Below are 26,373 nucleotides of genomic sequence, written 5' to 3'. Positions count from 1 at the left end.
CGGCTTCGGTCACTACGGGTGGCGGCGGCCGCTCGTCGGCTGCGGCCGCTACTTGCGGCGGCGGCCCCTGCTTGGCCGGCGGCTCCACGATCTGGGCAGCACTCCACCAACCTGGGACCCCGACGGCGGCGGCCGCTAGGGTTCCGTTGGTCTGTCCTGACGGAACGGGGGAGGGGCGGATCGGGACGGGCGGCCAAAGTCGGCCCCGTCCCGTCCGCCCTTCACTCTCCTACTCTCTGCTCTCAAAACGGAACAGGACTTCTTTTTTTCCAAAAATTCCAAATAGACTTACTCCGTCGGGCGCCCTCTCCTTCTGTTATGTAGGGAGGATAATGGGCCCTAAGGAGTTGTCCAAGAGAGGGAACCCATTAGGAAAGGGTCCCTCTCTTAAGACCACTAGTACAAAGTTTATTTAAATATATAACCTTAACCAAACCTAGAAAAAAAAATGCGGATATGTTGAGGGCTTCGCCATCAGAAAGTCTCTAAAAGAAACTGGATTATCCACTTTTGGAATAAGCACAAGAAAATTGGATTTCCAACTTCTAGGAAAAACTTTACGTGTGAAGATCCCCTTGAGAGCTCACACTATGTCTTGTTAGCTTTTACTATATATGATAAAAAATTAACAATGGTTGTTGCATTATAATTATTCCAAATGGGATAAATGACCAATCACATTTATTTTTTGCATTATTATTATTGATTTAACACATGTTATCATTTGTAATAAATTTTAATACACACCTATAATAGTCTCTAACAAACACGTAAGTTTATGAGCATTACTAATTAACTGTAATGAATCACATTACAATTAAATATATTTTAAAAAATTATGATATAGTTTAGTTCGTTAGGAATAATTTTTTCATTTTCTTGAAACTAATTTTGAGAAAAGACTTTTAGTACTAGAACAATGAAATGTAAATAATATTCTAATGTCTAATCCCTACCTCTGTGTGATTGGGTTTTTTATATTTCCCATACACAAATACAATTTGATCCAACAAAAAGTGAATTAATAAGACATGGAGAGATATATCATGTTTAGGACCAACACATCTTGTACATGCATTTATATTACAATTCATTATTTGTAAAGCTAAATTATCGTGATTATCATGTATTTAATTATTACTGTATGATATTTTGTCAGTACCACACCATTCAACTCAGTCATAGTTGTTACATTATTTTAGTCTTAAATACATATTTTATTTATGGTTTACATTTCTCAAGAATGAACCATTTTAAATTAACTAGATTTATTAAGTTTAGTTCTTTCAAGACTTTGACAGAAGAAGATAAGAGGAATCAAAGACAACTTTCAACGTTGCCTGGTTTGCCTTTTTGAGTCCAACTAGTTATTCTATCTAACTATTTAAATTTCAGGTGGTATGGATTTAAAAAGATGAAGCTGAGAAACTAATGAAGAAAAATAACCTTATAAATTGAAACATATTAAAATTGAAGTAATAATTACTATAATTGTAATGATCTTTTATGCCATAAAAAGCAAAAAAAATATTGCAGTGGGCTGGTGGCAACAGCTAACATAGATGGGCCTGAGTGACAGAACTCTAGTATGCCAATGTAGTAGCAAGGGCCTAGCTCGACGTCTATGTGGACCCACAATGCTCTAGTGGATACATAATGATTTGGATTTTTGATTTGGTGAGCATTGTGTTGGTGTAGAAATATTGTCAATCCATCAAAAGAAGAGGGATAATCATGGCCAATGTATTAGTATATTCCAAAAGTACCTTTAGTATATTCCATCAAAAGAACAAGGTATCCATGAGATTTGAACTTCATTTAAGGCCTAAAATTTTGGGGTTCTAAGTTGGAAAGATTATATCCTTGTTTTTTTTTACTTGGAATGAGCAAAAGCTTCATTTAGATTATAAAGGTATACATTTTGATCAAACCATCACCGTTTTTCCTCAAATTTGTTGTAATTTTTTTGTTGTATCTTTAGTGACTGATTTTACATTCATTAGTCAACCAAATGATGTGATTTTGATGGGAATCCCTCTATCTGTTGTTATTTAATAATTTGAATTCTGATGAGGTTGAATTCCCCAAATCTGCCATGGACGACCACATCCTCATGTAAGCTATGACTTTTGGACGTTAAATTTTGAAAGCCATATCTCCGTAGTTAATTCACCAAAATTATATGATTTTTATCTTTTTGGGATATTATCTTCCTTATATTTCCTTCCACACTATATTCACTAAATTAGGACATCAATATCCCTATCAATCTCTTGGCTTTAATTGGACGCCATAAATCGGATCATGTTCAAAGCATTGACTTTAAAAATTGATATAAATTTCCTATCTCCTTTAAAAATTGTCGTTGATATGAGAATTATCCTTTCTCTACATAGTTTCTGAAAAATTAATTTTCATAAAGTTATATTACTCTTTTCAACTTCAGTTCACCTTAAACCAATGCTTTCCTTTTCTTATTACCAAAAAATATGGTGGCAAGTATGACCTACTCTAGGGTCATGCTCATACACCTATGAAGCTGCGCCCTAGAGGCAACCCAAGGGGGGTTTTATATTTTAACATTCAATGGTTGCAAGAATCTGTAGGTGTGGAGTGAGCGTATGTATCCCAATTTATATATAGATCCCACTCGTCCATGCCCATATTAGAAATAAAAGGCATACAACTGTCATTACCTTGATAGGTCATAGATTAGGCCTTGCAAGCCAAAAATAGATTGACATCCTGCAGAGAAAATGGTGAATGTAGGAGAGGAGGTGGCATCAACTTCTTTATTGAATGTCATCACAAAGCTCTGTAATTTAGGCAGCGCCTATGCACATTGTCATGCACGATTGAATTGCCAATGGTTGGGTCAAAGTCAACACTTCAAATTGGCCGTTGATTTTATTCTTAAATAAAAAATTATTAAATATAGAAAATAATTAAATTTTCATATCCTCGTTCTGAAAATATACAAATTAAAAAAGTCCATCAAAAAATTTATGAGTTGGCTTGGTGAACGCATACACGTAGAGTCTACTTTCTGATTAACTTTTCAGCTGATTTATAATCTGATTCTGATCTCTTTTGTTTTAATTGGATTCGAAAACTTCTTTTATTTAATTTTTTGAAATTGACATTGCCTTGAGTTTTTGTTTTCTAAAAACTGATGAGGATCCGATATATCTCCATAACTATCGCATTATGAATCTTAACATTTCATTTGAATTTGTAGAAGGTACGATCTCGACACTAGAACTTTCATAGCCCAAGTAATTGAGCGTAAATCCCAAAAATAACGGTCGTTCAAATTTTACCCCAAAGATCTAAAACATCGAATAAGCTGAACATCAGTTTGACAATATCTATCATGCGAAACAATAAGTTTACTTGATATCAACATGATAAGTTATTCAAATAATTACAAGCAAATCTATGAATATTAAAATCTGGATTATTAAAACCAAACATTTCGATGCGATAACCAAATTTAAATTTTCTTGTATTTCAGGCTGTCAGGAAAGGTCGACTAATTTGTGCAAGAAAAATGATCAACAGAGCAGCCATGAAGATGCAGTAAGAAAATAGTTACCACTCTCTGGGCTCCACCTTGTGTATTGCTTATGATTTGACCGAAACCATAACTGAAATGGGCAGATCCGCCCAGGAATTGCATGAAACAAAATACAGCCACTACGCCCAGACGTCTTGCCGACCCAATTTGGCGACAAAAATGTGATCGAACAATTTATTATTTGTTCAAACGTCTGATGCAAAGTAACCTTCTTGCAGTAGGTTTAATCACAAAAAATCATACATATGCAGGAAATAAATCATGCATCAGTCATATGACACTGTTAAACATTTTGACCGATTTAGGATAGATATATAGACGGATAGATGGAAAGATGGACTGGGATAGATGCAAAGATCTATAGACAGATCGCAGGATGTATTAATATCACTTCACATGTTAAAATTCTGCGCAAAATAAATATCTTCAAGGAACCTGGAAAAGTTAAAAGGAAAGATAGAAGGATGGATAGATAGATATATGATAGATAAACAGATGGTTATATCCAGCGATACCCAAGTAGATATCCAGACTTAGAAAGGGAGACGGTGATAGAAAGAGAGAGAGCAAAGCAGAACCATGTGTTCGGGGCCATGTGTCACTCCTGAGGATGTAGATAAAAAGCAGATCTATGGACCGCTTGACTCTTTCTCAGAATCCGTGCCCTTCCCTCTTCCCTTCCCCTTCTCTTCCCCTCAGTCTCTCTCCTCTCTTTCTCCAGAATCTTTACTTGTGTACTCCTCACTGCAGACGCAGTAGGGTCACCTTCTACAGAATCTAATGCCCCTGCCCAAAAATTACTAAGTTGTTAACATTCACTCTGTTAATCTCATCTTGGTCAGGAACAGTAATCCCATATCCCTTAATCCTCTTAGAATCCAAAGAATGGTCACGACTGGTGGAGCCATGGCGCTCGCCAGTCGTCCATAGAAGCAGGGTTTTCTCGTCTTTTCACGCGGGCAACTGTCTGGGGAAGAAACAATGAAGTGCTGGGCTCCTCTCTGCCACCCCTGTCTTCTCTCCTCTCTCACCAACTCCAATCTGGTTGGCATCCATCTTGGATTTGTTACAGAAAAAGACGCAGAGGCCGTGAAACGATCCATTATCCCTGGAGAAAGAGGGCGAAAGGTCTTCTGATCCGCGGAAATCCAACCTTGTTTCATCACTGTTGCAGGGTTGGCAGATCTTCGTCGGCGGAGCTTCTATAGCGGTTCTCTCTGCTGGGCTCGTCTGTTTCTTTGCCCTCCGACAAACCATAATCTGCGGTCGTCTTCCTCAAAGAATGCTCATCTTCCCCCCCCAGATCTGACCCAGTTCCAGGTAATGGCTGATTCTACGGTCCGACGTGAGCAGCAGGTTAAAACCAGGGTCAAGAACGTGCCCATAGCCGTCACCCCGGAAGGTTTCTGGTGTTGCCCGTACCCGGGTGTGTTTCATAAGACGCCCAAGAGCCAAGCACACCAGAGCAAGCACGCCGCTCAGAGAACGCAGCAGAGCAATGAGAGGCAGAATAAGTCCTCGGCAGTCGTCGAGAAAGAGTCTAAGCCGAGCTCAGATTGCTTACAGCAGAAGATCTCCGTAGGATTTGGCCGGCCAGAGACCAGCGATCTACGAGTCGTCGTCTCCGGAAAGGAAGGCGTCGCCGTAAGAATGGGCGTTCACAAGAGCGTGCTCTCCGAGCACAGCACCTTCTTCGCCGCTATGCTCTCCCGCTCGCAAACTTCCGTCCGCAGTATCGATATCGCCGATTGCGAGGACGTGGAAATATACGTGGAGACCATCGGGCTGATGTACTGTGGGGAGATAAAGCAGAGGCTAATCAAGCAGAGTGTTTCTCGCGTTCTTCGAGTTCTCAAGGTACCCCCTTTTTTTTCGTACTCTTTCTTCTTCCCCCTTTGAACTCCAAGGACAGTTAGATTGTGCTTTATTAGTTAGCCAAGGTGCAATGTGTTGTCTTAACATTCAAAGGCAACCTGGCGCTGCGGCACAATTAAGATCTAAGCGCCTACCGCTCGGCTGAAAGATATAGATGAAATAAAGAGCGCTATTTCTCCCGTTTTCATTCCAGGGAAGATGTTGATCTTGAACATGGACTATTTCTTCAGGTTGCGGAGGCTCTAGGCTTTCGTTCCGGCGTGAGATCTTGCCTGGAGTACCTCGAGGCGGTGCCTTGGACGGGGGATGAAGAGGAAAGCGTCGTGGCTTCACTGCGCCGCCTCGAACGCGAATTCGGTGCGAGTCCCATTCTCAAGAGAGTGGTCTCTTCCGGACCACCGAAACAGCCCAATGGCACGCTGACCCAGATTATCGATCTCGTCCTCAAGAACAGCGACGAGAGGGGGCGGCGAGAGATGAAGGCCCTGGTTCTGAAGCTTCTGAGGGAGAACAGCCTTATCACCGGCGGCGCCGGCGACGTTTGCGGCGAGACACTCTACGACTCCTGCCGCCGTTGCATTAGCTCTCTCGTTCTCATCGCCGGAGATGTTGGCGGCGCTCTGCCGGACACGACGGCGCAGCGGGTGGCGCTGGAGGTGGACAATCTCCTCTGGATGATGCAGATTATGGTGGACCGACGCATCGCCGACGAGCTCGTCGTTATTTGGGCGGAGCAGGATGAGCTCGCCGCTCTCCACGCGAAGCTTCAGGTGGCGTCACGTCATCCGCTGAGCTTCATCACGGCGAGGCTCTTCGTGGGGATCGGCAAGGGGGAGATGCTACCGAGCAAGGAGACAAGGCAGAGGCTGCTGCAGACTTGGCTTCCGCCGTTGATCGAAGACTACGATTGGTTGCAGCGCGGGTGCCGGAGCTTTAACGGGAAAGCGGTGGAAGAGGGGATCGGGAGGACGATCCTCACGTTGCCATTGGAGGACCAGCAGAGCTTTCTCCTCTCCTGGGTCGATAATTTCCTCAAAGCCGGCGACCGTTGCCCCAATCTCCAGCGCGCCTTCGAGGTCTGGTGGCGGCGTACCTTCATCAGACCCCATCTCGCCTAGCGCGATATTCATGAGTAGTACGGCGAGTTTTCAGCGCTGATTCGAAGGTGCAAAGGTCTACGTCAACCTGGGGGAAGGAACACATTAGGGCAGCCATTGGCGAGTCTTACAACGTTTTTAGTTCGGTATCCGCGTAATCTTAGATGTACAGAATAAAAATGGGAAGAATAGGGAATGAAAAGACCGGCCCCGCGATCGGTGGAGCAGCTCTACGTCAATCCTTGAAACGTGTATAGGAGGCGACGAGAAGTGTGTCTTTGGCGCCATGGCTAAAATTCTCCAAGGTCTCTGACGGAGTAACGGCCGCCGTCGGGTAGGTTTCCGGCGTGACGGAGGCCAAGAGTGAGAGAGACGTCGCCGGAGGCACCGTGCCGCCGATGGGCGGTAGCGGCGGCGGCGGAGGCGCCGAAGGCGGCGCGGATGTCGTCGCCGTGGCCGAGGTCGCCCATCGGAATTACGTCCATGGGCACAAGAGAGCCGACGTCGCCGCCGGCGCCGCCCAGTGGCCGGCTAAGAGGGTGAGCGTTTAAGGGTTGCGGTTGAGGGAAGTGAGCCTGAGATGGGACACCGTCGTTAGACGGCGGCGCCGCTAGCTGATTCTTCTGCTGCTCTTGCTGGTGTTGGTGCTGCGGCTTTGGAGACTCTGATGTTCCTAGGTCTCTGTCGCTATCGCCTGCGAGGTCCTTCGACTCCTGCTGGTACATGTCCTCCACCATGGGTTTCCAGAGGCGTACCCTTGCATTGATGAACCAATTCGAGACCTGAAACCAAACTTGTTAAGTCGCGGATTAAAACCCTAATAAATATGTTACGCTTGCACGAAAGTTGCAGGCACTCGCCTGCTTCATTCTTGCTGCATGCAGCGAATGAAGGAGAAGGACGAGTGATGAAGATTTTGCACTAGAAAATGCCAGCTAGAAGCAAGGTTCTAGACCATTATTGTCATCGGCAAATGGAAGAGGAGATCCAACTAGGATAATATGAGATTGCTGTGTGTGTGTGTGTGTTTGTCTGACTGTCTTTGACGCTCCAGTCAACAGCTTTATCTCAAGTGGAAGGAGGGAACAAATGAGATATAAAAAAGTAGAGATCAACCGATTGTTTCATACACAGCTTTCACCTCAGTAGGACTGCGATTTAGCATCAGATGATCAGTCAACTGATTCATCTGAGGCGACTGTCACTATTCCCCTCCCTCCCAATGATGAGATCAATTAATCTGACCTTATGGAAAGAGAATGTAGAGAGAGACAGAGGTAGAGAGATGGAGTTAGACATTGCTTAAGAGAGAGATGTATAGAGTGAACTAAAGCGCAAGATAAAGAATGAGATGCATTGAGACAAACCTGATTACGTGATAATCCCGTCTGCCTGGCCAACATATGCTTGTCGGCGTCGGTTGGGTACCTGAGATGGAATGGAGAAAACAAGATACCGTCAATGATTTTAATTCGGGAGGAGGTTCCTCATCTCGATGGCAGGGTGGAGAACAAAATCCAAGAGGAACGCGATAAAAATTAAAAAAGAGCCGCAGGGACACTGTTTTTCGCTGCGCCTGCGTAGAAAGAGACCAACGAGATCGTGGGGCCGCTTTTACACGGACTCTTTCCTTCAAAGACAAGGTCCAGCGACAGCCACATCCGCATCATTCTTTCCCCCTCCCTCTAGGGATGAGGGCCAGGTAAGGAACAGTAAACAGTCCGACAAAACTTTGTAAATCTCTAATGAATCGCCTCGTTTTCGTCAGTTTTCAGTGGGGCGAAACCCGACAGCAGTAAGAGGTTGAGGAAAAACAAGAGAGCGGAAGAGAGAGCGAAAGAAGACAGACAAACAGAAAGAGATCGATAAATTTAGATATAGAAAGACAGGTAGATACAGAGATAGAGAAAGAGATAGATAGAGAGAGAGAGAGAGAGACAGATACTGATAGACTGAGAGATCAATAGATAGAGATAGAAGGGGTTTCATAGATTGTTAGCTAGCTAAACAGAGAGGCATTGTAAATAGATAGATAAAGAGAGAGATAAATACATGGATAAATAGAGTGAGATAAATTAATGGCTAGATGGGTAACAGACAGATATATATATATAGATCGAGAGAGAAACAGATGGATAGATGAATCTATATAGGGAGAAATATAGTTGGATACTTGGATAGATAGATCAGAAAAAGAGAGAGAGGACGAGAGAGGGAGATAGAGAGAGATAGAGGAGAGCAGAGAGGGACATAAAGAGAAAGAGAGAGAGGACGAGAGAGGGATATAAAGGGAGAGAGAGGATGAGAGAGAGATAAAAGAGCAATAGGGACGGAGATAGAGGGAGAGAGAGAGGACGACAGAGGGAGATAAAGAGAGATAGTGAGGACGAGAGAGAGAGATAAAGAGAAACAGAGAAGGAGATAGAGGGAGAGAGATAAAGAGAAACAGAGAAGGAGATAGAGGGAGAGAGATAAAGAGAAACAGAGAAGGAGATAGAGGGAGAGAGATAAAGAGAAACAGAGAAGGAGATAGAGGGAGAGAGATAAAGAGAAACAGAGAAGGAGATAGAGGGAGAGAGATAAAGAGAAACAGAGAGAGAGATAGAGGGAGAGAGAGAGGACGAGAGAGGGAGAAAGAGAGAGAGAGAGAGAGAGAGAGAGAGAGAGAGAGAGCGAGAGAGGGAGATAAAGAGAAAGAGAGAGGGAAATAGAGAGAGAGAGAAGACGAGAGAGGGAGATAAAGAGAGAGAGAAAGAGAGAGGGCGAGAGAGGGAGATAAAGAGAAAGAGAGAGGGAAATAAAGAGAGAGAGAAGACGAGAGAGGGAGATAAAGAGAGAGAGAAAGAGAGGACGAGAGAGGGAGAGAGAGAGAAAGAAAGAGAGGACGAGGGAGGGAGATAAAGAGAGAGAGAGAGGACGAGAAGGGGAGATAGAGAGAAAGAGAGAGAGGACGAGGGAGGGAGATAAAGAGAGAGAGAGAGAGAGAGAGAGAGAGAGGACGAGAGGGGGAGATGGAGAGAAAGAGAGAAGACGAGAGAGGTAGATAGAGAGAGAGAGAGAGAGACAGAGAGAGAGAGAGGACGAGAGAGGAAGATAAAGAGAGAGAGAGAGAGAGACAAAGAGAGGGAGAAAGATAAAGAGAGAGAGTGAGAGATAAAGAGACAGAAAGGACGCGAGAGAGAGAGACGAGAGAGGGAGAGGGAGAGTGAGAGATAAAGGGACAGAGAAAGGACGCGAGAGAGAGAGACGAGAGAGGGAGAGGGAGAGAGATAGAGAAAGAGAGAGAGGGGACGATGGAGGGAGATAAATAGACAGAGAGAGGACGAGAGAGAGTGTGAGGACGAAAGAGGGAGGTAGAGAGAGAGAGAGAGAGAGAGAGAGAGAGAGAGAGAGAGAGAGAGAGAGAGAGACGATACGTACGGGTGGAGGAAGTGCTCAAAAAGCCATCCTCGAAGGATGTTGACGGACCGCTCTGGCAACCCCCTCTGAGGCCGCCAAGCTTCTTGCTCCACCATCCCTATCTGATGGAAGGACCTCTGGTGACGTAGGGTTTGCTCAAGCAACCGCAGCCTTGGAGTCTCCCCTTTGGTGATCCCCGTGGACCCTGCTCCGTCCTTGTCACCGAGGATATCACTTGTCTGCTTAAGCTGCGCGACTATGGCGTCTTTCAGGCACCGAAAATGCCGGGACATGGCCTTCTGCGCCAGAGCCGTGTAGGGTGTTGCCGCGCCCGCCCCCATTACCGTGTCGAACGAGCTCACCACCATCTGCATTTGCTCGCAGTAGTGGTTGTACCGTCTCTCTATCTGTAAACACAAGCTAAGATGGAGTAAAGAGAGGGATACATTTACTTCCAAAATGACTCTTCCAATTCGGCAGAGAGAAAGAGAGAGACAATGGAATACTTGGAGAAAATTTCATCTTTTGGCTATGTCGTCACGACTAGAAACTGGAATCTGTGACTTAAGGTCAGCCCAGGCTGGAGAGATGCATAGACAAATAGTTACTGGATCACCGTTCAAAAGATCAGCCAGGAACTGCGGAAGTAAAACTCTCTGATGGAATAAACTGGGATCACGCTAGCTGAATTATTAAAATTAGATGTAATTAAACTTTTCGTCGTGTGGAACTTGGGAACGCTAGGCTTAGATCATGAACTCTACGATCGCGAACTGCGAGGAAAAATCACTGATTTTCTCGCTCGTCTATGTCCCAAGGTTTGGGATGAGATCAGCTGTGGCACTAGGGTTTCTAGGTGGGCGCGAATGTGGATAATAAGAGAGAAAGAGAAAAGGCGGTAAAAATCAAAAGAAACGGGTGGATGGATAGAGAGAGAGATAGGATACGTGCCTCATCGAGCATGGACAGGAGCTTGGACTTCCTGCGTTGGTGCTCGAACCTGTCCGTAGGAGAGAGACGAGGGGGCTCCTTGGAAGACGAAGAACTCCCCGCCGCCGCGGAAGAGGTCGAGGCGGCGCCGCCGGCGACAGAACTAAGAACTCGTCCTTTCCTGGAGCCCTTTAGCTGTCCTCTCGCGACCCCGCAAAACTCTTCCAGCAGCTCTTGAGCCGCGCGGGCGTACTTAGAATTTCTCAGCATGTTCACTACGCCCGCGGAGCTCCCGAACGGGACGTGCGGCACAATCTGTCCCTGAAAGTGCAATTGCCTCGGTTGTTGCTGCTGTTGTTGACCTCCGTAGAACCTCAATTCATCTGCTCTGGCCATCTCGAGCTGCTGGAGGGAAGAATTTAGGGAGAGAGAGAGGCCTTGGCCTTCGACGACCCCCCCTCCAAACGAACCAGTCGCGAAGGACTGCGCTTGGAAATTGCCCGGGTCAGGCGATGGCGGGGAAGACGACCTCTGCTGCTGTTGTTGTTTTTGTTGTTGTTGCTGTTGTTGTTGTTGCTGCTGCTGTTGAATTGGGTTCATCAAGAAGAGATGCATCGCGGCGGCGGAGTCGGCGTTGATGGGAGGGAGCTGGTGCGGGCGAGATGGGTCGGCCACCGGCGGCTTAGCCATGTCGCCGCCGGCGGAGTACCAATCGCCGGGGAAGCCGGGCTGCCTCTGGGCTCGGAAATTAGCCTGAATTGAGCCCGGAAGAAGATCGGCGGAGGACGGCCCGGCAGCGGCGGAGAAATTGAACATGTCCGAGAGCATGCTGCCGCCGCCGGGGGGCTCGTAGATGGGCTCGGCCACGTCATCGAGAGAGACGAGCGGCGCGCCGGTCGGGTCAAACCCTTGCACCCGAAGCTTGTCTCTCCGGCTCTGATGCGCGAGCTGTTGTTGTTCTTCTTGCTGCTGCTGCCGCGTCGCGGCGGCGTGCGCTGTTCTGTCGAAGCCGTCGGAGAAGCTGAAGATGCCCTGGTGGAAACCTTGGGACATAGACGACGACGCTAGACTCGAGCCCGCGAGGGGTCTCGACGACGGCTTGCTGTTGACGAGGAGGTGAGGAAGGAGAGGCTGCGATGGCGGTGGCGCTGCTACTCCCATGCCGACGGCTTCTCCCTCATCGTGAGGGCTGGATTCCCTCTGCGCTGTATCGAAGAAATCCCATTCCAGGTGAAGGAAAACAAAGGAGAGAAAAAAAAAAGAGAAGAAAACAGGCGGGCAAGAGCGCAGAGATTGAAGAAATCTCTCTTCTTGTTCCCCTCTTCGCCCTTAACCTTCGGCCCGTTGAGTGGTAATACCTAGTGGTCTGAACTCGGAGACATCGTTGTCTGGCAGTGGAATTGAAAGCTTCTCCGCTTGCTCCTCCTTATCTGTCCCTCTTGTCCCCCACCTCTGCGTCTCTCTCTCTCTTTCTCTCTCTTCCTTGTGCACGGGTCTCCTCCTCGTTACTCCTCGAAATCTTCTTCTGATCTTTTCGGGATGACGGAGAAGAAAAACAAGAGGAGACAGGTTTCAGAGAGAGAACCAGGGAGCTGGTCGCTGTTCTTCTTGCCGCCCCCTCACCGTCCCATTTCTGTCTCTGTCTCTCTATCTCTCTCTCTAACTTAAGAGCCAATATATTTCCTTGGGTTTCTGCATGTTTAACGATATTTAATCCCCCGGTAGACGTACCCATGGAGGGCAAAAACAAAATTAAACCTAAGTTTACACCTTGACCTCTGCTTTCCGTTTCCCTCGGATTTCATACCAAACACCCGCTCGCCGGCGAGGAAATCTCCGACGACGCCAAATTCACCATTTCCAGTTATAATCTTCCCTCGGTAACGAAGCAAGAAACAGGAAAAGGGTATTATCGTCATTCACACTTTCTTCCTTCCTTCCGAGCACCTTAAACCTAGAGATAAGGTTGCGGGCTCATTGAAGCCACTCCCTCGAACAAGCCTCTTAATCGCCGTTCATCTCCCCCTTCCAGCGAAGGCCCTACCCATCCGACGGCTCTCATCTCGTGGTCCCTCCGATCGATTAAGAGCCGGCGCTTCGACTTGTCGGTCGACCGGTTCAACCCGCCGATAGCCCGGCACGTGCGGTTCGAAGCCGTTGGGCTCTTTTTGAGAGGGAAAGAAACAGGCAACCGTTGCTCCACGTGCGACTTCTCTCTCCTCCTCTCCTGGCAGGAGCAATCTCAGCCGTAGATCAGCACAGCCCTCGCCGTTGACCTCCTCGTCGTTGACTTTTTGCGCCGCCGTGAGGGGACGTCAGAGTGAGCTGGGAAGATGACGGAACCGCGAGGCGACTTTGATGGGGACTTTGGTTTATATTATTAATTTGCGAAGTTATAAGTCTGATATTCCGGAAATTCGCGGCTCTATTGGGTAGGCGACGGGGCCTCGCTGTCAAGATCGCCGCCGCGACAGCGACGGCGCCGCCGTGACTATCCTCGCCTTCCGCCATTTCTTTTCTTTCAACACGGGTGGCGGCCGGATCCCGCTTACCTTTTCTCTACGGAAATTGTGGCCCGCCTTCCACTTGCCGAGGGGACCAGTCGCCAACTAAATAACACCCCTCCCTCTCTTTCCATCTATCTCTCCGTTTTCTCGATCTATCCTTTCATCTCTCTCTCTACTTCAATGTCTATATCTGTTTACGCCCTCGCGGGTAGAGAGATCGCAAGGTAATCCGTATGATTCGACTCGAAGCGTGGGTCGGCGACAGCGACAAATGACAGCCTTGCTGGAGGACGGCTCTCATGGATTCGTCGCTGGCCTTCGGGCAAAGGCAGAAGAAGTGGAGCCCCAGAATTTGTTTAGGTTTTCGCGTCATTACCGTCTGTAGTTAAGGCGGTAATGATGGGATGATAGAGTTTGGGAAACCTCGCCTAGGGGGAACAGAAAGTTTGGTTTTTTCCCGTATGATTGAACCGCTGTCGCTTCGCTTTGTTATCCATGAATTGCAGAGCTAGAAATTTGTTCACTCCGACGGCCCACAGATTAAGAGCAGGAGAGATAGTATCAGATGTGCTCCAAAGGGATCCCCCTCTCGACACTTGTAAAATACACTCATCCCCGTTTTTCTCATCCGTTTCTCTCACGGGAAGTAGAAAGAGAGGGAGAGAGAGACAGAGAGGGTATGGCGAAGAAGACTTGAAAGGTGCTCATGAGACTTCCTTCTCAATCGCCGTCTAACAGGGAAGTTTTTCGGCGTTCTGGTCGTGTCCGATCACTGTACCAGATTAAGCCGAACATCGCCGAGTACGAGGAAGCGTCAACGCCATCTCTCACATCTCTCGGCGGCCAGTCTATTTTATATACTGGATCAACAAGAGATAACACAGCGACTTGCGCTTTCCTTGTAATATTTTCGTCCTACTCTGACTGCCTTCATGACCAACGTCGGAGGCTTCTCCCCCGCCGCTAAGTCGAAGGAATCTACCGTCGCCAGAGTAACCGTCCTCTCTGGAACAAGGAGCAGATATCCGTATGACGACGACAGAAGAACCCTGGTGAACCAGAGAGAGTTTATTATCAAGGGTTGGGAATGGGGGATGATTTACCTGTGCCGGTGCAGAAAAAAAAAAGGATAACTGTTTGTGGGAGTTGACTTTGATCCGTGAGAGGTCGCTAGCGCGGCGGTCAGCCGTCCATCCATCACACCTCTGTCGCCATCGGACTTCACGTGGTCGCCGAGGAGCTTGACGCTGACAACAATGGCGATTCCACGGGACCGCAGACCAAACAGTTGTTGGCCCATTAAGAGGCTCATCTGTCTGCTATCGAGCCGTAGAAAGTGGGGGCGGCGGCAGTCGTTGCGCAGGTTTAATTACCGTGCTAATTGGGCGTTTCTCTTCTTCGCCTTGCGCGAGCAGGCGCCACCGTACTTTGACTCTGCTCCGCCGAAGAAAGATTCCCATGAACCCTAATTTTCATGCGTAACGGCGGCATTAACTCTTGGATGCAGACCTCCCGTCTCCCGTTGCCTTGTGCTACGTAGATGGTTGTCAAAAACTGGTATTTTGTTGGGTATTCACGGCAGCGATGTCCTATAATAACGAGCCAGAGAAGGAAGCAAACTAGCGTTTCCGAGCGCGGCAGATTGAAGGAATCGATGGCTAAGAAAAGAAAGCTGTCATAGGAATGAAGCTTTTACTCCACCTCACATAGTGTCACCTGAAGAAAGCGTAGGTGGTTGTAAATTTGACGGGCGCGCTTGTTTGTCCGTCCCCCGTCGCTGTTTTTCGTTGAATTCCCATCTTGTCAGATCGTAACTATCATCTGAAGGGTTCCCCCGTCTATGAACAGTCTTGAGTGGTTTTTTGGCTTTGAGTTTAGGAAGTTTGTTTTGCTGCGGTTGGAAAGGTTCCCACTTTGGGACGACAGAACTTAGCGTAGAAACAGATTTGACTAAGCCAACAATCAGAGACTTAGATACGATGCATGAATATAATCCCGAAATCGTCCCACTTGCGGAGGAAATCTGCTTTGTCTTCCCCATGAATGTTTGAAGCAAAAACAGCTGTAATTAGTTGAGCAAAGTCTATACAATCGTTATTGATCAATGCGCCGCCGGCGGATTTTAAGGCTTACATACGTCGCAAGATAGAATTTCACGTGCTACTCGTATTTTTTCCATTTTTTTCTTATTTAACGGACGTATTTGGGATTAAAGACATCAGATAGAAACGAAATTGTCTACGAACAGATGATGTTTATGGAAATTCGGTTGTGAGCCCAGTGAGGCATCATTTGCATTTAGCCATTTCTGACGGAGAAGTTGTTGAACTCGTCATCCGCTCAGAGATGCGGTCCTGAGTATGCTTGATCTGCGCAAATTATTCGACGGCTATTGACTGTGATATTTTTCAAGTGATAATGACTTTCCAGATCTTATCCAACTTAAAAAATACCAAGCAATTAAACTGGCCTCCATGTTAGGTAGGGATAAACCATGGTTTTAAGTACGAAGGAAAGAGATGTTGTGACATAGAGAGCAAAAAGGAAGGGAGCGAGACGAGATAGATAGCGATCGAAAACGAAAGAAGGTGAAAGAGATATCGAAAGGATAGATGAATGCATTTATACAGAGAGACAGAGAGATTAATTAAACCTTGTCATGAAAGCGAGATCGCGTCAAATAAAAATTGGAAGAAACTTTGGTAGGTCCGAAGTTTTTTTTACTGTATTTCAAAACATGGCATACAAATACGGTTCCCCTGGCCTACTCTAACGTCTAACAGAGAGAAGAATCGTAACGGCAAGAAAAGCCTTCCCAGAACTCTCTCGAATTGCCCCAGATAATTTTTGCAAGAATCATAACGAGCAGTGAATTTCCCATATGATTGGTCAAACTTGACCTAACTGTAATAATTTCTGCTCAGACCTTCGGCTCAGTCTTTAGCTAGGCCCAATTCCATCGATTTGACTTAGTAATATTTCTCACCAACGAAAAATTTTGAACTTATTGATCGGCTTTCTGTTATACTGGAGAATTCCTTCAGTTGTTCTTCAAGCACGAGAAGATTTAATGTTTCATTGTGCAAAACCTAATATCTTACCTCAATCTAGTAACGATGAATAACGGCCCTCCAGGTTACGCGTATAATTTGACTTCTTTACTGACGCGCAGCCTCTTACTAGCGGCAATGCTTAAAGACCGTCCATGAATCGAATTAAATAACTGCTGGTTTTTCGATCCCACCGTTCCTCGATGCATATCCGTCTTGTGATCGCTGAAGCTTCATCACCAACAGATGGAGGATCGAAGCTGCGACCAGGATAAGACGCATTAGGATACTACTTAAGAATTAGAAACACAGGTTACAACAATCCAAAATATAAAACCTCAACTAGTTTGACACATCATAACCATTTCGACATTTAGATTACCAGTGAAACGTGCAGAATGTATTTTTCATTGGAAAATTAGTCAGCTTGATGGGCTTGCAATGGAACATCCAGCACTATTGATTAAAAAAGTCATTCTGTGTGTAAAAGTATAGTAGAAAGATGAAACTTCAATGGCATCTTAAACATTATCTCTCTTCCACCGAAACTGCATCGTTCTTGATCTCTGAGATGTGCAATGAATGGCATAGCTCGTAGACACGTTCGGCACAGACTCCTCGAATAACATCCTTAAAATTATTTCCTATGAGTTTCTCAATCGTTATCCCAAAGTTTCGTCCGCCCTCACCGACTAAGTTTTTCCTAATCGTGTACTGTGTATCGTTGTACTGTTAAATACTTGACGGATTATGCAAATTTTCACCTACTTAACAAGAAGTGTTTCTTAGGTGTTAACCAGAGAAAGCATACACAGAGTAACGACTATGCGGCAAGACTCTCCGAGATGTCAATTCTGACCCCACTGGCGAGGGGCATGTGGATTCCGGCCTCATCTCACATGCTCTCATTATGTTGGGTAACGCAGTTGGATGTGATGAGAGAGAGAGAGAGATAAAATAAGATTTGATAGTAGACTTAAGTTTGTCTCGCTTTCACCTGCGTAGGGGTATTTTATCACAGAGTCCAATCACACCACGGCCACGCCAGCCGTCTCCAGTTAGTCACTTTCTTCTCAGAGTTCCTTAAAACCCAGAACGACATCCTCTGCAGTATGCCTGTCCTCTCTCCAATCCAGTAACTTGGTCCTCGTCTAACCTCTTTCCGCATGCGCATGGATGGAGACAACGTGGCATCCGGAGACAGGCTTCAAAGGACAGACAGACAGGAAAACAGACATCAAGGTATAAAGAGGAAGAGAGAAAGAGAGAAACAGACAAAGAGGGATAGAAAGTGAAGAGATGGGGAGAGAAAGAGACACACAGAGAGAGGAATAGACAGTGAAGGGGAGGAGAGCCAGATCGAAAGAGGGACAGATAGAGAAGGGAGAGACACAGGTAGAGAAAGAGAGACAAACAGAGAGAAAGAGCTAGAGAGACAGAGACAGATACAAAGAGAGAGAGTGAGAGAGATACGGAGAGAGAGAGAGAGAAAGATAAAAAGCTAGAGATATAAAGAGGGAGAGAGAGAGAGAGAGAGAGAGAGAGAGAGAGAGAGAGAGAGAGAGAGAGAGAGAGAGAGAGAGAGAGAGAGAGATCGAGGCGGAGACAGACAGAGAGATAGATCGAGGGAGAGAGCGACAAAGTGCAAGATAGATATAGGGAGAGAGAGACAAAGTGTGAGATTGGTAGAGGGAGAGAGCGACAAAGTGCGAGATAGATAGGGGGAGAGAGACAAAGTGCGAGACGGATAGAGGGAGAGAGAGAGAGAGAGATTGGTTGTCTGTGCCATCTGGAACGGCCCAATTGCGTGACCCCGCCTTTAATAATTGAGCGCTTTGTGATATCAATGGGAAGTTGACGGCCCAGGCGCCGTTCGCCTGCCGACAAAGATGGCCCGCGGCCGCGGTGTCAAAGGTGGTCCATAGGAACACGTATGGCCCCTCCTAGAGCGACTTGGCGTGGCTGAAGCGGCCCCAGCCTGGCTTCGTGGTGTCTCAAAGTTTAACCTCTGACCCACACAAACCAATCGTGCTGTTTACTGTTCGTTGTCCCTTCTCGCCGCCAGCCAACGCGCAAGCGTCAATATTCTCCTTCTCCAGTCTTTCCTCCCCGCCATTTCCCCAGTCTTCGGCCTCAACAGACAATGTCCCGTGAAAGATACACAATTTCCATCGTGAGATACAAAAACAAGACATGTTTCTCTGTATAGTATGTCTAGAGCGAGAGGTAAGAAGAGGAGCTAGATACAGACCATCCCTGTGCGCTAAGATATTTACTTAAACTGCATGTTTAGCGAGATGAGAAAAGAGAAGAGAGTGATAAATACCACTCCATTGCACCGAAATAGATACACAAATTGTAAAAAATTCAAAGAGAAAAAGGATACACAAATTGCATATTTAGCAGTGGCGTATGTCTAGAGCGAGAGGGCGAAAGAGATGGGAGAGAGACTGTGTTAGAGGATCGAGAGAGAGACCAGCAGTAGCTGGCTGCGAATTGATTCGGCGGCGGAGTAACGCCGAGACTGAAAAGTCTTCCCCCATATCTCGCGGGAAGGGCGGGACAAGGCCAGGGCACCTCTCCGGGGGTGGATAAGGCCACGTCCTCGCGCGTCTATTCACTGGCATACTCGCTTAGATATTTCCTTTCCCTCAAATCCTAGCAGTCGACGATGCCGACAAGTAGGATAAAGATTCCTTTGTCCCCACCGTCTGTTCGGACATTGGAATTGATACTCGTGGGTCCGTGACACTTCTTACTACCTTCCCAATATGTATACCTACCAACCCATCCATTCATCCGTTTATCTATCAACACGTTTAAAAATTGCTGCATAGATCCATCGTGAAAGCCTTGAAGTATCGTTTATCATATGGTTGCGAAAGATGCCTAGATATGTATTTCCAGTTAATGTAAGATTTTTGGTGAATTAAACCTGAGGACAAGATTAATTCACCGCAAAAGTTACAAATTCTCACGAAGAAATTGTGTTTCTCAACTCTCCTGGTATCAACATATATTTAAGAGTAACAATATTCATCAGATGTTACCTATCCACCAATCAAAGTTTCTGGTTTATCTCAAAACATGATGACTTACTCTTATCCACTCTAAGTTCCTTAGTTCCTCACTTTCCCAAGCATGTCCATCAATTTTATTTTGTCTCTTTTCCATCAATTCAATGGATACGAAAGAAAAAAACTAAATACAGATCCATGTCAGATAAGTAGTATAAAGTTGCATTCCTTCTTTTCTGAAAAACTCTTAGCCTCAGTTGGCCAGATCATTTCCTTGAAGAAGTCAAAATACACAGGTAAAATATAGCGTTTGAAAAAAAATCAATTATAGCTTGACATCCTTTTCAGGTCATTACGACGTTTCAAAGCTCACTATAGTTTTGTTTAATTTAAAAGTCAAAAAATCCCACAATACAGATTTATTAGCCAAAGTTTACAAAAACATTTTCTGTGTAGTGACAAGAGTGAGGTCATTCACAAAGGTGTGTCATCATAACTTATTTTTTCTGACTGATTGTTATGTTAAAATCCGTTGGTTTTTTTTCCTCTCTAAACTAAATAAATCTCAATATAATAACAGTTGAGTTACCATTTCGATTGGTTCATATGAGAAAATGCAGGAAAAAAAATGTATTCAGTGGTATTTATAAATACTTTCAAGTTTATAGAATATGAAATATGGATATTTGGCTAACCTAGCTTCTTGCAATGATATGAAACCTGTGCTTGATACAAGTTTTGTGCATGCCCTCTGAAATAGAAAGGACCTCCATTCCGGGAATAATTTTTTGCCTGACCATCAAGAATATTTTATATTAAATAAAACAAATTTCACTATCTCAAACAGAGGTCAGGTTTTACATTATCCCACCCTTTTAAACTTTATGTGAGAAAAGTTGGAACCATTGGAGAAATAAAATTGTTTCTTACTTTTCCAATAAATCTGGGATGATCATGACTCTGTATTTTCTTAAGGAACTAACAACATGGTTGTCAAATCCATGAGTGTTACATGGCCCCACAATCTGACTTATTGGCCTATTTATTGCTTTAATGCTCAGAAGTGAGAACAGGGAGAATTTGGTCTGCTGATCTGCTTTGGCTTACCCAACCAATCTCAGTTGATCTTCATGGACTGCTCTAAAAGCTAAAAAAAGATAGTTGATCCCATATCAAGAAAACTTGAATAGATGGTGGTATGAAAGGAATTCATACATAAATGATTACACTGTCTCTTGTTGGATTGGGCTACACCTGTGTGTGTATGGGCCTAGCTCTATTGTGTTTTCTCAAAAATTTCCATCTTGGATCACCCAATGTTACACTATTTGTTAGATCTAATAAGCCGTCCATCTTTTTGTCTCAATTTCCTCCCTTTTTTCTCTTCTAATTCAGCACAAGTTGAAAAAACTAACAAATAGCATAAACTGCAAAGGGTCATAAAGCTCCCAAAACACCCTTCTAAGTTTTATAATGAATAATTATGATAGGTTTATCAATAATTATTATAAAAATGTATATATAGATGTTATCCATGAGTTATTTTAAAATGAAATACTTGAATGCTAACATACATCATTTCCATAAATGCAATGCACTAAATTATATAAAATATGACATAAAGGCACAATGATAAATTAGAAATTTTACTACAGTAAGTAATGAAACATGATATCGTAAGATTAAAATTTTATGAATTAATTAAATTATTATCAGTTTTTAAAAAATAAACGACTAGTTTACAGTATTTGATCTACTAAACTCAACCAGAATAATACAATTTAATGTCTTGAAAAGGTTTGTTGCTTCACTCCTACTATCAGACAACTTATTTATGTAAAAGGATTATTTTATATATACCTGAAATAGAGTAATATTTTTGTACATATATCTGATAAATTCTGATGATAACTTCTTCATAGAGAAACAATATGTTCAAAATAAGGACAAGTTCAATTCAGACCTGACTTTTTAAGCCCTTGACTGAAAACACTAGAAAACAAAAGATAAGCCATATCATATTACAAGCATGGATAACATATTGGAATTTATTTTCACATATAATTAATATATTTATATAGGAGCTAAATAAATCCATATAATTGAACGAGTTAAAAGTCCAAATGTGTACCTCATTCATTTGTATGAATACAATCGACTCATCCCATGGCCAAAGAATCAAAGTCCACTCCATTATAATGATATCAACCTATCTATAAAATACTTTCTTTATAATGTTTGAAATAGTTTATGTGACCCTTAATGACCCAAAATTTAGCTTCGACCTAGATATAGTATATATCACCTGTAAATCCAGCAGATAACTTTGCCATTCATTGAAATTTGGCCTTGGGCTTTGGGGATATGGACTATCATCTAAAGATGATTCACATAGTAGAATAAAATACAAAGTGTAATAAATGTTTAAAATGAAATGACAACATTGGTAACGTATCACCTTGCACATAACTTAATTATCTATTATTTTGGTTCTCCAAATGATTCTTCATTAGCCACACATGTTTTGCCTTTATGCATATCCATGCAGTGCACGCATCGTATCTCCTTTTTTACTAATCAATAAGTGCTGCCATCAACATAAGAAGGATCTTCTCACCGTTCTAGTTTTTTTAAGGGTAGTGCAACAATGATGTAGGGATAAGAAATGTTGATGACCAAATAAAAATTAACATGAGCTCAGTTTTTTGGGTTTATATCCTTTTTTATGTAATATTAAGTTTTCAAAAAAAATCTATAGCTTTAGTATATCGTCTGAAGTCTAATAAACCTCATGCGTGTGATTGTCTAGGCTCCTGTATGAGTCTAATAAATTCCTACATAAGCTAAATGGCCCTTATTTGGGAAACCTTATTAACTATATCAAATATAAAAATACATAAAAATTTAATTATCTTTGATTAATTTAACCTAATCAGTTAGTTGAGTTGCGAACATGTGACGTACCAAGCTACAGCATGTGCTCAAGAAGGTACAATTAGTCCATCATCTATTTAATGAAACATATGTATCAGTGATTGTTGATTGCTGAGCATTTGACATTCTCATGACATCCCTAGAAAGACTTAGGGTATATTAAATTTTCAAACACTAACTGAACATCCCAGTTTGGACAGATGAACTGGAAAAGAATTCGAGAGCTCATCCTGTAATGTTTCCACTATGTCAACGAAGGACTTTATTACATCATACTCCAAGGGTGCACAAAATCACTTGCACCTGTTGCTGCATCTGATCTAACATTGTTAGAAATCAAGTGATTAGGACTCAAATGCCATAGGAAAAGTACTACTACAAATCCATAATATGGCTTTTGTATACAAGGTCTAAATAATGCTAACACAAGTTACATAAATAAAAATGGTCAACATTTGTATAAAACTATTCCAGGATCTTGCCGATGAATTGAGAGATCTATTTTCGTCAAGGCCCCCCATCATCCCTTTTTGTTATCTCTATAAGATAGCTATACAATCAACCAGACATCATACAAAAGGGATATTCATCTATTGATAAGAAATCAATGTAGTATGAAATCGTCATAATTAATTAATCGTTGAACATATCCTTGGGCTTGATATTAGCATTTTCATGCATAATAATTAATATTTTTTTATTAATGAATGCTGAGTGAGATGTGGACTGTGATATTGGTTCACATGGCATATAATTTCGTCATTGTAGAATATTGTTCTTGATCATTTATTCGCATTTTCTCCTGTACAAAAATGGTAAGTGACCATAATCTAATATTAATATAATATGTCTGCCTTCTCTTAAAGTGTAAAATATTTGAGATTTCAAGATTAGGCCTTGACGCACAATATGGTGGAGCAACATTACATATTCTACATTGTCACCGCATGATAACATACGTTATCAAATTCAATTCATATCATTCTTAAGTGCTTATTATTATATCTATCATAAATATGATACATGTTCACATCAAATCATTGCATTTTCTCCATGAATATCCCAAATCACTTAAGTTCATATTTTACATTATTTTATGCATCATTATCAATTTTAAAGTGTGTTCAAGGTCAAGGCACTTGTGTTTGATCCTACGATCTTAATGTTTTAGGACATAAGTGAATGCATTGAAATGAAACTACAAAAAATAAATAATTAAATTAATACTAAGTAAACTCTTCTAGTTGACCTAATTTGACATTTCAGGTCAATGTAGTCATTTCTTCAAAATAAACCTTAAATGGTCTTAAATTTTATTTCAGAATACATAGAATTTAAAAAAAACATTATAAATTTTAAGATACAGATTTTAAGGCTTCCATTGGTTTGACTTTTGTGGTATGCTTAGGAAATAAACAGGAAAAAATTACCCAAAGATGTGTTGTAGGACCCCATAGCAGCTGACCTGCCAGCAAGCCAGCATGGTCAGGTGTGATGATCATGTGGGGCATTGGTGTATCATGGGTCTGGTTAAGGGGTATTGGATTTAGGTCTTCCTATTAAGGAGCTGAAAATTTGAAACCAATTATGGGCTCCTCATTTATATCTCTCATAAACATTTATTATTACCATGTGGGACAAATGGCCTTTGATGTTTTTCAGGAAATATGCTGACACATTTGATTTTTGATGTAATGTTATTTGAAGTGATTTATTTCTTAAGTTCATCTAATAATTTCCTTCATTATTTGATATTTTTTTACATTGATGTGTGAAAGTATGAGTTGAGATGCATCATATGTTCCTGATCCTATCAGTGACCGCAAAATGAGAAAGTTTCATAATTCGTTCAAACTAGTTAATTTTACATTTCAATAATATTTTTTTTTGGATAAAAAATATTTCAATTACCATTAAATAAATATGAAAAATAAAAAGTATAAATAATACAAGAAACCCTACTTCTCTTCCCCTGTCTTTCTCTCTCTCTGTCTATCTCTCTCTCAATCGAGTGTTTCAGCTCTCAAATATCCTAGAAATCTGCATTGCGAAGATCTTTCCAGCAGCGATACAGATGCATGTAGGTGATGGAAGGGGTTGGCATAGACAAATATTATGTGGCTGTCATGCCAATCACACCACCATGTTTTTATTTAAGTTTATTAAATAAAATATTATGTTCACTATTATTCTAGTGTGATGTTTATAATGAAGTCCCTGAATACATGCCATGACCTAAAATATTATGATGAGATCATAATATTTTAAACATGTGTTCTAAATATTCCTATTCGATGGATAATTGAGATGGACATCAAATTATCTAGATAGAATCACATGTAGGATCCTACTTGCTAGAAACGGTTGAAGAATACTACCTTTAATTAGATCATTATGGTTGATCTAGTGGTCATTAGTGCGGAGACACTACCTTGCTAGAAACGATAATTTTATCATGCACTAATATGGTAAGTGACACCCTTTTCTAAAGAAGGCCCATTAGGGATATGTCTCACCCAAGATAAATTAGCCATTCTCTTGTCACTATGCTATTGTTGTTTGACAAGAAATTTATCTATAAATTTATCATTGACCGTTCAATAGTTGGCGTATGATTCAGTATGAATGTTTTTTTGTGATAAGTATTTTCTTGGTGACGAAATATTTTTTATATTTGAATATGTATATTAGTATTAATCTCTAGAATTATATGAGGTAAATTTGAAGGGCCATGTGAGAAACTCAAAATTAGGATAAAATTACATCGTTTTTGATTTGGGGTAATCAATAATATATATATATATATATATATATATATATATATATATATATATTCATAAAATAATTTGACTAGTTAGTGATGAGCAAGTGTCATTTCCATAGGGTATATATAGTAGGATTCAATTACTTCTTAAATGATGAGTTGAGAGGGATGAAAGGAGATGTGTATAAAATAAGAGATTGTGATGTGATGAATACGAGGTGGGTAGAGGGTGATAATAATTAATTTATAAGGATGATATGAATAATATAATATGGGAATAGATCAAATGGAAATGAGAGAGTGAGATACATGAAGACATGAAGTGATGATAGATGTAGAGGATGAATAAGAAGATAGGATGATGAAATGGGTGAATGGATGTCAGTGGATATGGATAGATGATTGAATGGTTGAAGAATATATTATAATGATCTAATTAATGGGATCTAATGGAAGAAGGGATATGTGGTTGTGAGATGGAGAAAAGGATGATGAACTAGATGATCTAGGGTTTGTACATGAGACAAAGGTGACAAGATTGAGATTGAGATCAGAGATGGCTGTCATAGGGTGAGATGACAGAAGATGATAATGAGAAGGAGATGATGAAAATAAGCATGTAGATCTGATTAAAAGGATGTGAAGGATAGAAATCAATTTATGGCAAGATACGTATGTTCCATTAGGATCAAGCCTGTTCCCTCATGCGTATCAGTCTCCCCACTTTTTTGTTAATCTTCCCCTAGCACCCAGGAAAACTAGAAAACTCTTGATGGCCCTTGAAAACTTTACTTTCTTTCAATCTGCCCCTCTAGGAGGAAATCAGCTTACGTATAGTTTTTACAAAACTCCTAGGCTCTATTTATGGTTGGAAAGAGCTAAGAAAAAGAAAGCTCCGGTCCAAATTTCAGACTAAACTCCTATATCCCCATATATTGTGATTTAAATTTAGATCACACTCAGCCGTCTGATTTTCTCTTTCCTCTAACTTTTGAAGTCCAAAAAAAATCAAAGAGTCATTAAATCATTCCAATATATGTGTATTTATTAATTCATAAAAATATTAAAGACATAACATCGAACTAAAAATGATACTTCTTTAAATATAATGCCAAATAATTCAGGAAAATTTGTATTAAAATTCAAAAAATTATAATTTTTCAGAAGATGGTGTCCTGAAAACCATCAAAAATACTTTTAAAATTCATAAAATTCAAAATAAT

The 26,373-nt window shown here is 42.4% G+C and overlaps 2 protein-coding genes across 3 annotated transcripts; one reads left to right on the top strand and one right to left on the bottom strand.

Moving 5' to 3' along the window:
- The first annotated feature begins 4,591 nt into the window (after positions 1–4,591).
- Positions 4,592–6,698, top strand: LOC144702381 (BTB/POZ domain protein). Its single transcript, XM_078574405.1, has 2 exons — positions 4,592–5,434; positions 5,683–6,698. The coding sequence occupies exons 1-2, from the start codon at positions 4,901–4,903 to the stop codon at positions 6,568–6,570; spliced, it is 1,422 nt and encodes a 473-aa protein (XP_078430531.1). The 5' UTR covers positions 4,592–4,900; the 3' UTR covers positions 6,571–6,698.
- LOC144702380 (BEL1-like homeodomain protein 4) lies at positions 6,629–12,699 on the bottom strand. Of its 2 annotated transcripts, none has more exons than XM_078574404.1 (5): positions 12,237–12,699; positions 10,896–12,078; positions 9,970–10,351; positions 7,917–7,977; positions 6,629–7,331 (listed from the first exon to the last, which is right to left on the bottom strand). In XM_078574404.1, the coding sequence occupies exons 2-5, from the start codon at positions 12,037–12,039 to the stop codon at positions 6,840–6,842; spliced, it is 2,079 nt and encodes a 692-aa protein (XP_078430530.1). In that variant the 5' UTR covers positions 12,040–12,078; positions 12,237–12,699; the 3' UTR covers positions 6,629–6,839. The 2 variants fall into 2 exon arrangements, with proteins under 2 accessions (XP_078430530.1, XP_078430529.1); XM_078574403.1 differs by having other exon boundaries at positions 10,896–12,083; positions 12,237–12,698.
- Positions 12,700–26,373: the final 13,674 nt, after the last annotated feature.

This window comes from Wolffia australiana, chromosome 4 (assembly GCF_029677425.1).
Source record: "Wolffia australiana isolate 7733 chromosome 4, ASM2967742v1".
In the NCBI taxonomy this organism is placed as follows: domain Eukaryota; kingdom Viridiplantae; phylum Streptophyta; class Magnoliopsida; order Alismatales; family Araceae; genus Wolffia; species Wolffia australiana.
The sequence above is the reverse complement of the archived record's forward strand: the minus strand, read 5'-3'. Positions and strand labels throughout refer to the sequence as shown.

Coding starts and splice junctions, on each gene's coding strand:
- LOC144702380 (XM_078574404.1), bottom strand. CDS start 12,039: ATGGGAGTAGCAGCGCCACCGCCATCGCAGCCTCTCCTTCCTCACCTC. Junction 7,978..9,969: donor TTTGAGCACTTCCTCCACCC/GTACGTATCGTC, acceptor ATTCCATCTCAG/GTACCCAACCGACGCCGACA. Junction 7,332..7,916: donor CGGGATTATCACGTAATCAG/GTTTGTCTCAAT, acceptor GTTTGGTTTCAG/GTCTCGAATTGGTTCATCAA.
- LOC144702381 (XM_078574405.1), top strand. CDS start 4,901: ATGGCTGATTCTACGGTCCGACGTGAGCAGCAGGTTAAAACCAGGGTC. Junction 5,435..5,682: donor GCGTTCTTCGAGTTCTCAAG/GTACCCCCTTTT, acceptor CTATTTCTTCAG/GTTGCGGAGGCTCTAGGCTT.